The sequence below is a fragment of the Scylla paramamosain genome, chromosome 1 (assembly GCF_035594125.1).
Source record: "Scylla paramamosain isolate STU-SP2022 chromosome 1, ASM3559412v1, whole genome shotgun sequence".
Classification (NCBI taxonomy): domain Eukaryota; kingdom Metazoa; phylum Arthropoda; class Malacostraca; order Decapoda; family Portunidae; genus Scylla; species Scylla paramamosain.
This window is the reverse complement of record NC_087151.1, coordinates 38,648,618-38,663,071: the sequence shown is the minus strand read 5'-3', so window position 1 is coordinate 38,663,071 and position 14,454 is coordinate 38,648,618. Positions and strand designations below refer to the sequence as shown.

The window sequence follows — 14,454 nt, the reverse complement described above, 5'->3', positions numbered from 1 at the left end:
TCCTGTCTATCTAGTGAGGTGCTGTAGAAAAGACGGAAGTGTTCCGACCTCAGTCACAGAACTCAGAAGAGTCAGTATTCGCAGGAGATGGAGACTTCGGATGCTGTAACACTTGAAGACCTACCTGATGAGTTGCTGCTCTCCGTACTCTCCTGTCACACTATATCAGTATGGGACATCTGCAGAGTAGCGTGCACCTGCTCGAGGCTGAGGAATATCGCCAGCACGCAGAACTTGTGGCGTCAAAAAGTACAGCAACAGTAAGTCTTCCAGCCAAGCCAAGGGTCACTTTGTGCTGACCTGGTTGACTTACGTAGTTGATTAATTTACGTACCTACGATCTGGTTGATCCACGTGGATGACCTTCTCGGATGACTTTCATCTGTGTGGTTAACATTGCTGGTTGCCTTACGTAACTATTTATACCTGACTGATTCTCCTTGATCTGCTGCACCTGGTTGACTGACGGGTGGCTTACCTGGTTATATTGTGGATGACTTTTTTTTATTTAGCTGGTTGATTTGCGTGATTGATTGATCCAGGTAACTTACATGGATGAGTTAAGGGAGCATTTTGGGTGAAGATGGGTATTTTCTTGAAAATACCATATTTTGGATATGAATTAAAAAAATCATTGGCACACGTAAGAGGATTCTCAAGGTTTTATTCGTGTTTTGAGTATGCCAGATGTGTGTTCCTTCAAATCTTTATACATGCTGCATGAGGATTTAATCAGGGCTGTGAAGTTGGTAACCAAAATACCTGAATCTAATTCCTTGATTTCTTGTATATTCGACTCTGACTCTGATTCTCTAGGTATAATAATTCCCCAGAAACATGCTTAAATACCCCAAACACACTAAAAAACAACAAAAATACCCAAAACTTCAGAAAATCATCCAAAAAAACACCATTTAAAACACACACACACACACACACACACACACACCTTGATCACACCCACACATCCTGCAAGGCTGTGAAGTTGGAGTTGGGATATTTTTTACCAACTCTGAATGCAACTCCAACTCCAACTCCCCATCCCTGGATTTAATTAAAGTTTCTTACAGTTTCTTCCTGTAGTTTTTTTTAGAAGAGGCCATTAGGCTTGTTCATACAGCACTGCACTTCTAGTTCTGGTTGTGGCAGTAGCAGTGGCAGTAGTTATTACATTTGTTTGATACTGAATTTTAGTTTTTTTCTTTTTTTTTTTAGTTTTATAAAATAGTGATATCTGTGCTTTATCTACATTGATTTAAAAAATTATCACTGTCTTGGCATTGATTACATTCTTGGGTGGTCCGTTCCAATTATTAATAACTATTACAGAAGGAGTTCTTCCATTTGTCTAGCCTTGATCTTTATAAAGTTTCACGGGATGCCCTCTCGTTCTCCCATCTTCTCGTGTTATGAAGATGTCCTTACACACGTCGTGGTCGTATACTCCAGACAGAATCTTGTATGTCTTGATCATGTTTCCCTGTGCCCTCCTGTAAACCAGCATTGGTAGCTCCAGCTTATGCAGCCGCTCTTCATATGTTAAGTTCTTCAGGTATGGGACCAGTTTGCTTGCTCATCTCTGTATGTTTTCCACTGCTTCTAGGTCTTTTATTAGATAAGGTGCCCAAACTTGATTTGCATACTCTTTATTTGGTCTGACTAGTGCTACATACATGGTCTTGAAGATCTTGTCCAAAGTCACAAATGTCCATATAATCCCTACAGTACTATTTGCTCTATTTATTTTCCTTGCCAGGTGTTCAGAGAAGCTTAGTTTGTCATGTCACAGCTCCAATATCTTTCTCCTAGGTGACTTCTTCCATTAATACTTCTCTGTGGTATCTTTCATTTTGTGTGTCACATGGATGAATATGTCCTCTTGAAGTTGTTCTTTATCTATTTGACTCCTGATATTACTGTATACCTTGGTGTGATCTGCATATAAGTACATCTTGCTCCCATTTATAATAAATTCAGGTAAATCACTGATATATATATATATATATATATATATATATATATATATATATATATATATATATATATATATATATATATATATATATATATATATATATATATCAGTGATTTACCTGAATTTATTATAATTGGGAGCAAGATGTACTTATATGCAGATCACACCAAGGTTTTTTTTTTTTTTTTTTTTTTTTTTTGTGTTGGAAGGATACTGGCCAAGGGCAACAAAAATCTAATAAAAAAAATGCCCACTGAAATGCCAGTCCCATAAAATGGTCAAAGCAGTGGTCAAAAATTGGTGGATAAGTGTCTTGAAACCTCCCTATTGAAGGAATTCAAGTCATAGGAAGGTGGAAATACAGAAGCAGGCAGGGAGTTCCAGAGTTTACCAGAGAAAGGGATGAATGACTGAGAATACTGGTTAACTCTTGCGTTAGAGTTTGAGAGATAGACAGAATAGGGGTGAGAGAAAGAAGAAAGTCTTGAGCAGCGAGGCCGTGGAAGGAGGGGAGGCATGCAGTTAGCAAGATCAGAAGAGCAGTTAGCATGAAAATAGCGGTAGAAGACAGCTAGATATGCAACACTGCGGCGGTGAGAGAGAGGCTGAAGACAGTCAGTTAGAGGAGAGGAGTTGATGAGACGAAAAGCTTTTGATTCCACCCTGTCTAGAAGAGCAGTATGAGAGGAACCCCCCCCAGACATGTGAAGCATACTCCATACATGGACGGATAAGGCCCTTGTACAGAGTTAGCAGCTGGGGGGTGAGAAAAATTGGCGGAGACGTCTCAGAACACCTAACTTCATAGAAGCTGTTTTAGCTAGAGATGAGATGTGAAGCTTCCAGTTCAGATTATAAGTAAAGGACAGACCGAGGATGTTCAGTGTAGAAGAGGGGGACAGTTGAGTGTCATTGAAGAAGAGGGGATAGTTGTCTGGAAGGTTGTGTCGAGTTGATAGATGGAGGAATTGAATTTTTGAGGCATTGAACAATACCAAGTTTGCTCTGCCCCAATCAGAAATTTTAGAAAGATCAGAAGTCAGGCGTTCTGTGGCTTCCCTGCATGATATGTTTACCTCCTGAAGGGTTGGACGTCTATGAAAAGACGTGGAAAAGTGCAGGGTGGTATCATCAGCGTAGGAGTGGATAGGACAAGAAGTTTGGTTTAGAAGATCATTAATGAATAATAAGAGAGTGGGTGACAGGACAGAACCCTGAGGAACACCACTGTTAATAGATACAGCAATATCAGGAGACAAATAGATAAAGAACAACTTCAAGAGGATATATATATATATATATATATATATATATATATATATATATATATATATATATATATATATATATATATATATATATATATATATATATATAAACAGTTGTGGTCCCAGGTAAATCATTGATATATATAACAGTAGTAGTTCCAACACTGAACCCTGCAAAACTCCACTTTTCACATCATACCAATCAGACTGATGGCCATTCACAATCACACATTTTCTACCAACTAGGAATGCCTCTATCCACCTCCAGTACTTCACTCTGATGTTGTAGCTCTTGATTTTTTCCAATAACCTCATATGCAGGACTTGTCAAAAGCCTTCATGAAGTCGCAATAGATCACATCCACAGCATCACCTCTTTCCAGTGTCTGAGTTCAGTCGTCTGTTGCCTATTATTAGTTGCAAAACTGTTGAGTGCCCTGACAGAAATTCAGACTCTTTCTTGGTGAAAAGTTGATTTGACTTTATATGATCCATTATTCTCTCTGATAAGTGACTCCATCAGTTTGCCTGTTACACTTGTCAAGGTTACTGATATGTAATTCCCAAGATCAGTACATTTCCCTTATTTAAAAATTGCAGTTTTATGTTTTACTTTCCAGTCTGTTGGAAGTCCTCCATCAGTAAATGGCTTGTCAAAAATAATTTTCAAGAGCTCTATCATTTGTTTGTTCTACTGTCTCCTTTATGATTCATGGATGTATTCTGTGTGGTCCTGATGATTTGTTTCATTTCAATTTCTTTATTGCCTTTCTGATTTTTTCTACTGTAAACTGTTCATCAGTGCCAGGACTTGCTTGATTGGGAGGGTTGGCACAACCCCTGTTGGTTCATCTGTAAAAACCTCACTGAAATAGTTTGCCAGTACATCAGCCTTTTCCTTATCTGTGTTAGTCATAACTGTGCTATCACCATTTATACAGAGATTTAGTATGCCTGATTATTTAGTTAATTTACCCTGGACGTACTTCCAAAATACCTTAGGGTTTTCCTTAATATGACTTTTAATAATGCATCTTTATCATAATAGTCCAGTTTCTGCAACCTAAGACAAACTCTGATGAATATTTGGGGAATGATAAATAGAATAAAAACAAACTATCCTAAAATACAAATAAACAACTTCACACAATAGGCAACAGAAAATCAGGCAGCATTGTCCTTTTGTATTTTTGGAACCATTACAGAGATCAAAGTTGGATGATAGTGGGCAGTGAGTGAGGTAGTACAATAAGTCTTAGTTATTGATTAGATATGCTTTTAAACCCTTTTAACATACCACAATTTTACTTTTGTCACTTAATTATGAGATGATATTAGATAAGTAACATTTCCATCCAAGGACTAGTTGGGTTAAGTTAAGTTCAGTTCTCTGCTAATCCCTTCATTGTGTGGGTCACAGAAAAAAATGCCCAGAAATAAATAGTCACTGTTTTAAAATTAAAAGGATATATTCATAAAACCATGATAATGTTCCTCTGAAGTTGAAATGTTTGGAGAGAGTCTCTTGTTTTGGTAACCAGTGATGTCCAAGTGGAAAATAGTGCAACTTCAATAAATGAAAAAGAATTTCTAGTGTGCCACTGTTCATCTCATCTATAACTTGGAACTTGTCTATTATATATATATATATATATATATATATATATATATATATATATATATATATATATATATATATATATATATATATATATATATATATATATATATATATATATATAGATATAGATATACTTTATTGAAAGGCCATATATAGCAATTCAAATTACTGTCTAGCATAGATAAACTTTCTCTAGGGTTAGGATAGGCCTATGAAAAATGTAACCCTCGGCCTCCAGGATGCATGGTAGATTTTCGAGGCATTTTTGGGGGAAAAAATAGTGTCTTCAGTGCCAGGAAATACAGTATTTATGTTGAAACCATTATGGAGAATTACATTTTATTTATTTATTTATTCATTTATTTATTATTATTTTATTTACTCGTATTTATTATTTTTTTCTTTTTGTAAGAATGAATTTGAATGATCATTAGATAACAATTAATATGCACTTTTACAGCTGGCCTAAAATATGGGACTACTTGCCATCCAGCAGTGGAATCACAGACTGGCAAGATGAAGTGAAGCAAATTCTCTGTTTGGACAGAGAAGTTAAAAAGCTGGTGTCTGGCCTCAGCCGCAGGTTGTACCAAAACTCCCACCTCACCACACCTGTTTACAATGAGGTGGATGTCATGGTCATGTCCACACCTTATGCATCACTCTACATGAAGAATGCCCTCCGGAAGATCATTGAGGATGGACCCAAGTGAGTCTTACTCTTTAATAAAAGAATGTACATATTTTCTTATACAATGTGTATACCTGTTTGTGCATATCTTTAAAATATGTGTAGGTATTCTATTAGTACTGTCTTGACAATTTTGTCACATCAACATTGTCTTTATAATTTTTCTGTTCTCTTTAATGTGGTCTGCCACTTAGTTTTTATCTCATTTTAATACATGTAGTTTTAAGCAATGTATTATTGATATTTGATGTTAGTTCTTGTGCATAATATGAAAAGTAAGAGAAAATTACAACTTTTAAGTGGAGAAGAAATATGCATACATTTGTATGAAACATCATCATTAAATGTGAAGAATGAAACCTTGCTAGAATAGACTATACATAGGTATTATAATTACAGTAGTAGCTTAAAGGCCCTCATTCAATTTACTAGACCTTCTTTATTGTAAGCATTACTTTCTTGCTGATTATAGGTTACTTTCTCAGTTTGTTGCTTTTAAACACAATTCTTCTTCTACGAAAGACACCCTAGAAAACCTGTAGCACTTGATGCCAACCAGGCAGAGCGGCAGCCACGGCCAGCACCTCCTCGGCCCAACTGGCAAAGAGTGTTGCCTCTGCCTGGCCCTCGCACCACCTGTCAAAGGGGGGTTGTCTTACTACACACATGTTCCCTTACTTGTGTTTTAAAGCCACTAACAGGATGAACCCTTTATGTAAAGTGTAATTGTTTTCTCTTAACTCATGTGTATGTCATTAACAAACCCTTCATTTTAAGTGTAGTTGTTTTCTTTGAAGATTTGATGTGTACGTATGTCATTTACAAATCCTTTAAAGTCACATAAATTTCAACTCATATATGTGACTATTACAGTTTAACATATAACAAGGTAAGGTAGATGAGAAAAATTAACTAAAACAAAGTGAATTTCTGTTCCTTGAACCTTGAGGCTTACAAAAAAAGACTGCTGTAGTAGCTGACTAACCACCACCTCAGATCCAACTACTAAGAAAACTCAGTGTGGATAGAAAAAAATAATATTTGTATCTGTAAATGGTCTTGATAATGTGATTGTCAATTTTATCTCTTTCCTGCTGTCCAATCTTCTATCTCCTATTGTATTTCCTTTACTTTCTCACTATATTTTCCTCTTGTCACCCACATACCTGCTAGAGTAAGGCAAGTGTGCTCTGGTTGTCAGGATTCCTGTAACACATCAGCAGTGAAGTCTGATGACCATAGCATTCTGTAATCCAAGCAACACACTCCCTTACATGGCATGAATGTCCTGTTTTGTTAAACTTTTGGTGCATAGATATTTTGATTTTGATACTTGATTAGGTATACATCATATCTTACTGTTCTTTAAAAACCTACTTCTTAATTTAGTTATATTCAGTTTAGTTTTATTGGAGTGTGTTCCTTATCTTAATTTTCATATAAGTAAAACTCCATTTTATTCTGGTTACTCGTATGTATGCTGTCTTTAGTGTATAATATGAATACTTTCCTTTTGAATGAAAAGTTAACTAATATTGGAAGATCAGAAGCTCTTAAATCTACAGGACTTGCATTCTAAATTATGCTCACTTTTACAGATATGAGAATCTGACAGAGAAGTACTACGCTCTGAAAGTAATGAGTCATGTCCATCAGGGAATGTGTCAGAGGGAATGGCAGGACTTCCTAGAACAGCCTCCAGCCAAGCAGTGCCTGGAAGTGGGCACCATGTTGCTGGCCAGGTGGTTTCAGCCACACACAGACGTCAGCATTAAGCAGGTGATTCGGGAGAATTACTGAGCTGCAAGACACCACTCCATCCACGCAACAGCCTAGCCATATAGCCCCAAATACATGCCAGTACACTTGAACCTGTCAGGTCCAGAATTCATGTTCACCAAGAATTTTGGAGAAGGGATAGTGTAAAGGTTCCAGCACTTGGTATGTGAAAGACTTGTAATTGTGATGTTAGTCATCCATAAGAGTCATAGAACTCCTTTTCAGTGCTGCTTTAATTAAAGATGTGATTATTCCATGACAGGGCTCCAACACACACACACACACACACACACACACACACACACACACACACACACACCCACACACACACACACACACACACACACACACACACACACACACACACACACACACACACACACACACACACACACACACACACACACACACACACACACACACACAAGGATTGCTAGCCTTTTCTTCCTGTTTGACAGTGTGGTCACAGTTTCTCAACTAAGACTTGTATTGTTTTCTGTGGTTAATGAACAGCCATTTTACCATAGTAAAATGCTCTTGTGTGTTCCCAGCAGACATCAGCTTCAAACATTGTCTATTGGTCTTTGCCTGGTGAACTGAGTAGAAACTGATATACAACTTCATCTGAAACCACTGTTTGTTGCCATATCAACTTCCCTTGTTTCAACACTTATAACATCATCCTACTTTGCCTTATGATATGCTAACAGTGTTTGTTCAACAGACAGTGTTTGGTACACTGTACCTGGGATTCAACCCTGTGACCTGAATGTCGAGAGCCAAACTTGCTAGTCATTACACTCCTAAGCTAGTATTAGATTGGATTTAGCATAGATTCCTTTTTATAATGTACCAGAAAATTTATTCAATGAATAGATACAGATTATTGAGGGTGGGGAAAATTAGTAGGCTAATGCAGGAGGAAAAATTAAAAGATTAGAGGATCCCAAAGTTATATACTTGACTATTTTTGTAACTACATTGATTGCAAGTACTGGTAGAATTCTTTTCATACTTTAGTTGGTTGCAGATGGTTGCTGAGCTTGATCAAATGGCTGAAGCATGTCGCAGTAAATTGCGTACAACTGAACCCAACCACCCTGCCATTTCCTCCCCTCTGGTTCCTTCAAGTGAAATTCTTCCTGAGTCAAAGTGGGACCAAGAGAGGTGTAAGCAACTAATGAAGTGCATCAATGATGTCTTGTTTAATCAGGTATGTTTGTTCAGCTATATTATATAAAACCTCAGGTATTTTGCATTTCTGTTCACCTCCCTAAGACATGCCTAAGACAGGCATGATTGGCAAGCATGCCCATTAACAGGCACAGTTGACAGGCAAACCATCAAATTACCCAAGTGCCCGTTGAGCGAAGTTACCAGGCAGTGCCCAATGGCTTGAGCTTCAGCTCTAGTAGCATTAGTTAACATGTGTAACCATAACAAGTTTGCCTCCCACTTCTCATGTCATCTCAGCATTACTTCCAAATAAGCTTCTGCTGTTGTACTATCTCATATGTTTGGATCTTTTCATTATGTATGACTCCACCTTTCCTAGTAAGGTATAAAAATCACTTATGCTTATCCTCAAATATTTTCTGAAATCTTGTTCACAGCCATATTGTAGCTTCCAAAGTATTATGTGGCTTCCTTAAACATCCTTTTTACTGAGCCACTCTTTGCACCATATTTTCTTCACACTCCACACACCCTTCTTATTTATCAACTTGGCCATGTGGACAACATTCACAGATAGGCCCAGTAGAACTTACCCACTAACCATTCTGCCTGGCGGACACGCCCTTCATCAAGACGGGCCTTTTGAGTCTGGTAGTTGAAACAAGTCATACCTTCTGCAGAGGACCCCACTTTTATTTTTATGTATTCTCTCTCTCTCTCTCTCTCTCTCTCTCTCTCTCTCTCTCTCTCTCTCTCTCTCTCTCTCTCTCTCTCTCTCTCTCTCTCTCTCTCTCTCTCTCTCTCTCTCTCTCTCTCTCTCTCTCTCTGAAAATAAAGTACAAAATGAGAGGAAAAAGACATACAGTTGGGCAAAAATTGTGAATTTTAGCCTCAGGATTAGATGACTTAAAGTCTTGTACCATTAAATATTTGTTCATGCCTATGCTTTTCATTCAACTCTGTTGTCTTTGATTTTCAGATGAAATTTGCAGGAAATAGTGATGATTACTACAGTCTGAAAAATTCCCTTATTAATGAGGTGCTCAGCTCCAGGAAAGGAATCCCCATCACTCTAAGCATTGTGTACATGGCTGTTTGCCACCGACTGGGCATCTGCCTTGAACCTGTCAACTTTCCATCTCATTTCCTTGTGAGGTGGAAGATACCTGGGTAAGTATGTACTGTAGCTACTGGTCTAACAGATAATGAGCCTTTTGATCATTTTTGGCATCTAAAACTGACACCAGGCTTCTTGACCTTAACAGCTTGATAAAAAATTCTAGATACTTTAGTTTTCTGAGATACTTTAGTTTTCTGGTAATTCTGAGTGCCTTTGTTTAACGACACTTGGAATCTTCCACATTCACAGTAAGGCTTCAATTAAGGAAGCCCCAGTATTTTCTGGGAATTTGAATAATAGAGAAAAGTACATTTCTCTTTCCACCAGAACAACACAGTACAAGTTCATTGACGCCTTCGACAAGGGCCGTCACTTCACCCCCAAGGAAGTCCTGGCTGAAGTACCTCTGCTTATAAATGAGGATGACAGGCTGCTCTCTGCCTGTGGGCCTTTGCAGGTGTTCCAGAGAATGATCAGGAACATTATGAATGTGGCACAGATGCAAGCCAACATCTCAGACCACATGGAGCTTTACTGCCCAGCCACAGAGCTAATGAGTCTTCTCATGCCCTCAGACCACAGTGTGCAGGAGCTACTATTGAGGTAAGTTTAAAGGGTTTAGCATATGTACTATCAGTAATGATATGCTTTGAACACTAGTGCATGAATTGTTATGATCATAGTGAAGACTATACATCTCTACCTCATACATGTAGGACTTTCATTTTGTTCTCCATTTATATGAATACAGGTCTTTTGATCCCTATAAAAGGCTTGCACAGACCCTTTCAATCAGCTCAAACTCACATCATACATCTTTAATGAATTCCATTTCATCTCGTACACCTATATCACATTTTTATTTTGTGGATTCTATATTACTATCCAGTTAATTATGTCAAGACCAAATAAATAAATTTAAATGGAGATTTTGATTCAAGATTGTTAAAAAATCTTACAGAATCTACTACACACTAGAAATCCATTATGATCGCATTGTTGCTGGGTGTCAGCAGTTACTGAAGCAGAATCCCTCAACCATACTGGAAGAGATGCTTTCAGATTGCCAGCAAATTATCAAGAGTGAAAGTGACATGCCCAAGCCAATCATCCCCAATAGCAGGAGTCCAGAAATTGCTTTTGCCACAGGTCTTGTCATGCAGCACAAGAGATATAATTATTCCTGTGTCATATTTGGGTGGGATAAGGTGAGTGAAATATCCAAATTTTGTTTTCCAGAATGAAAATATTTGTATAGAAAAAAAAATTGAAGACTGTGGAGCTGCCTGAATTATGCAAACAAGATGTGATCTGTCCATAAACTTATATCTTGCAGCAAAATTAGGTGCATACTTTAAAGATTCAATAAACTTCCAAATACAGTGGAACCAATCGATTTTTTAACAAAATTTTTAACTCAAAGCTGCTATACCATTGCTATACCATATAATTCAGTTCTCAAACAAAGTTACTTGATTTCTAATATTAAAAGACAAAGCAAAAGCTGCCGTTTATTACTAATTTATAGTTTCTATGAAGATTTCTTTCATTTTTATATATTTGAAGGGGAGACACAGTGTGTCTAAGACAGTAATGTAATCTTTGAAACCTTATTTTAATGTGATCCTATTGAAGAGCCTCAGAGTAATCCCATCTCCCGAGCCACCTGTGGCTCTCTTAATGACCCCACAATGCCATTACTACTGCACTACTGTATGTTCCCAATAGCTTTTCCTAGCAACAAGATGTCTAAGTGTTATGATCAACCTTCATTTTAGTGGTGAGTGGGTTGCTTCTCTTTGTAAAGGTGTGTCAACACGGTCGAACAGTGTCCGTCAGACAAACACTGCTACCATATCATAAGGCGAAGCAGGATGGTGTCATAAGTGTTTAAACAAGGGAAGTTGATATGACAACAAACAGTGGTACCAGATAAAGTTGTAAACCACAGTTTCTACTCTGTTCACCAGAAGGAGACCGGCACACAATGTTCGAAGCTGATGTCTGTTAGCAACTCACAGGTATTTACATCAGTGTTGGTGTGGATTTCGGTGACAGGTAGTAGTTGCTAGCATCTAGCATGGTACATCATCACCATGGTGCACAAGAATATAAACAAAACCAAGAAAATTGCACTATGTAGCATAATAATTGCTGTACTGTGTGAAGACAAGGTGACAAGAAGGGAATGGTGCAAGGACTGGTTAAAAACACAGAGAAAGGGGAAATCATGCAACCATTTTACATGAACTGTGTATTGGTTATGAACCAGATTTCACAAACTATATGAGGATGGACCCAAACCGCTTCTATGGCTTACTGGAGAAGGTAAAACCTTTCATAACGAAGCAGGACACCTGCATGAAAGAAAGCTTATCACCAGAAGCATGTCTAGAGGCAACATTGATTTACCTTTCCACCGGGCGCTCCTACACTTCCCTTCAATACACGACAAGAATATCTAAACAGAGTCTGTCTGCAATTACTCCTGAGACATGCCAAACCACCTATGATGTACTTAAGGATCCATACCTAAAGGTTCCGATACTACAAAAATGGACAGTCCGGTACAGTTCGTGGTGGTCTCTTTTGATAGCGCCTTTCCATTTTATCAGGTAACAGTTTTGTTTGACGGACACTGTTTGCTGTTCACCATGTGGACGTACCTTAAGGCTTTCCTCACTAGATTAATGACAAACAGAACACCTGCATGGTCAAAACAATATTTTCTGATGAGTTTCAGGTAACTAAATTCATTCAATACATCTTTTTTTGGACAAATCATTTCTGAGCTGGATATGTTGTGGAGTGGCCATCTTACCAGTGGAAGCACCTGTCATAAGCCACTAACACAAGGTGTGGAGTGGCCATCTTAGCAGTGGAAGCATCTGTCATAAACCGCTAAGACAGGGTGGACAGGTGTCTGGGAACAGATTAATCCATTTTACATAGATTCCTATGGGAAAAATATTTTTTTATTTCGAAATTTCAGGTTTTGAATAGCATTCAGGAACAAATTTTCAAGAATTGAGGTTCTCCACTGTATGTATAATTTTATACTTCACTTGAAGTCCATCTAGCTAATGCTCTGAATTTAGACATTTGCTCCATTAGATGCTAACTATCATTTTACCTCACCTGCTTGTCTGTTTGACAACTCCCTCTTAAAAACTTAAGTTCTTCCTAATAGTGTATGAATTTGCAGGAGTGCAAGATGCCAGCTGACTGGGTGCGACGGATGGGTGTTGACCATCTCCAGTACAAGACTAAGCAGCCATTCTACAATGTGCTAGTCCATGACGGATCTCATAGGTGAGCAGCTCAGAGGATTTGGAAAGGGGAGATAAAAGTAGTAGTAATTGTAGCAGCAGCAACAGCAGTAGCATTAGTATTATTACTAGCAGTAGAAGCAGCCCTGGATTCATAGTACTAGTAGTAATAGAAATGTAAATCTACTTAATTAAGTAAACATACAACGTGCATGAATATTTATTAAAAATAGTAATACTAAAAGTAATATACAACAATTACAGAAAAAAATAATAAATGACTTGCATCATGCACTCAGGGTGAGTAATTGAAACAGATTTGACAACATTGGCATGACACTGACATATCAGTTCCTGATTTCTTCCACACCCCCCTCCTCCCTCCCTTCCTCTACTTTTCAAATGTCAACCAACAATAGGATTTCTTTAAAATTGTTAAATTGTTTTTCTCAATGGTTTGTTTAGCCTTAGATGTTAGACGTCTTTTAAGTATTCTATACACAGGGCTACTACGATAACATTTTGAACAGGTATATTCGGGAAAATATTGTGAACATATCCTTGGTGATCTATTGAAATGGCTTGGCAACCCAACTTTGGGTTGCAACCAAGGGGTTAAGAACCACTCCTCTATCCCCTATCCACTACCATGCAGCTGTGTTCCAAGAGCAAGGCATTCTTCAAAAATACAACAGTCCTAAATCACAATTTCTTGTTGCAACTGATCCAACCCACACAATACTTGCCTAATGTTAAAACCTCACTGTCCTGGAAATAGGAATGGATTTGTGAATGAAGGATATATACCTTGTAGAATGGGAGGGAAGGAAAGGAAGGGAGAGGTCATTCAGTCCGTCCTAAAAAAGAAGTGCTAGAATAAAGAGTAATAATGTGCTGGCCTTTTACATATATCTAAATGACCTTGATGCCTTGGTACCAGTATTTAAGTAAAGCCATGCTAATTCTGCATTTAAATTTACAGTGGATGCCATTCTAATTCTGCATTTATATTTACAGATATGCCGCTCAAGAAAACTTGTCAGTTTCTCAGGAACCAGTGCCCATCAGCCACTCAGATATTGGGAAGTATTTCAAGGAGTTCACTGGAGTATGTTATTTGCCCAATGATGAATTGCAGCAGGAGTACCCAGACGATGCAGCTGTGAAGAACACTCTCTTAAGAGAACAAGGGTTTTTTTAGCATTCAGAGGAGATATGTAGATGTGTAATAATAACCTGATTTCCCTGTGAAGTCAATTCACTTTGGTAATGACAACCAGTCATTTGTGGACTGGATTACAAATGTCAGTTTCTACCCCTCTATGAGGAAATGAAATCCTACCTGAACATGAGCACGAACAGGTTTTTGTATGCTTGTACTGTATATAATACACCGGAGTATTGCTAATTTTTTTGTCCGGCTTTTTTCAAAATATTAGTACTGTTGAGATGAGTGATGTAGATTTTAGGCATTGTAACTACTGCTCTTCAACAAAGTTTGAGTTAATTTTCTTCCTGTTACCACTTCTTTTTTTTTACTGCTTTGTACATATTA

At 37.8% G+C, this 14,454-nt stretch overlaps 1 protein-coding gene across 2 annotated transcripts; it reads left to right on the top strand.

The window, feature by feature from the left end:
- Nucleotides 1-30: 30 nt before the first annotated feature.
- Nucleotides 31-14,454, top strand: LOC135105247 (F-box only protein 21-like). Of its 2 annotated transcripts, none has more exons than XM_064013445.1 (9): nucleotides 31-260; nucleotides 5,325-5,573; nucleotides 7,154-7,334; nucleotides 8,365-8,547; nucleotides 9,490-9,680; nucleotides 9,958-10,233; nucleotides 10,592-10,838; nucleotides 12,836-12,942; nucleotides 13,917-14,454. In XM_064013445.1, exons 1-9 carry the CDS (start codon nucleotides 88-90, stop codon nucleotides 14,098-14,100), a joined length of 1,791 nt encoding a protein of 596 aa, XP_063869515.1. In that variant the 5' UTR covers nucleotides 31-87; the 3' UTR covers nucleotides 14,101-14,454. The 2 variants fall into 2 exon arrangements, with proteins under 2 accessions (XP_063869515.1, XP_063869526.1); XM_064013456.1 differs by lacking the exon at nucleotides 31-260 and adding an exon at nucleotides 1,259-1,552.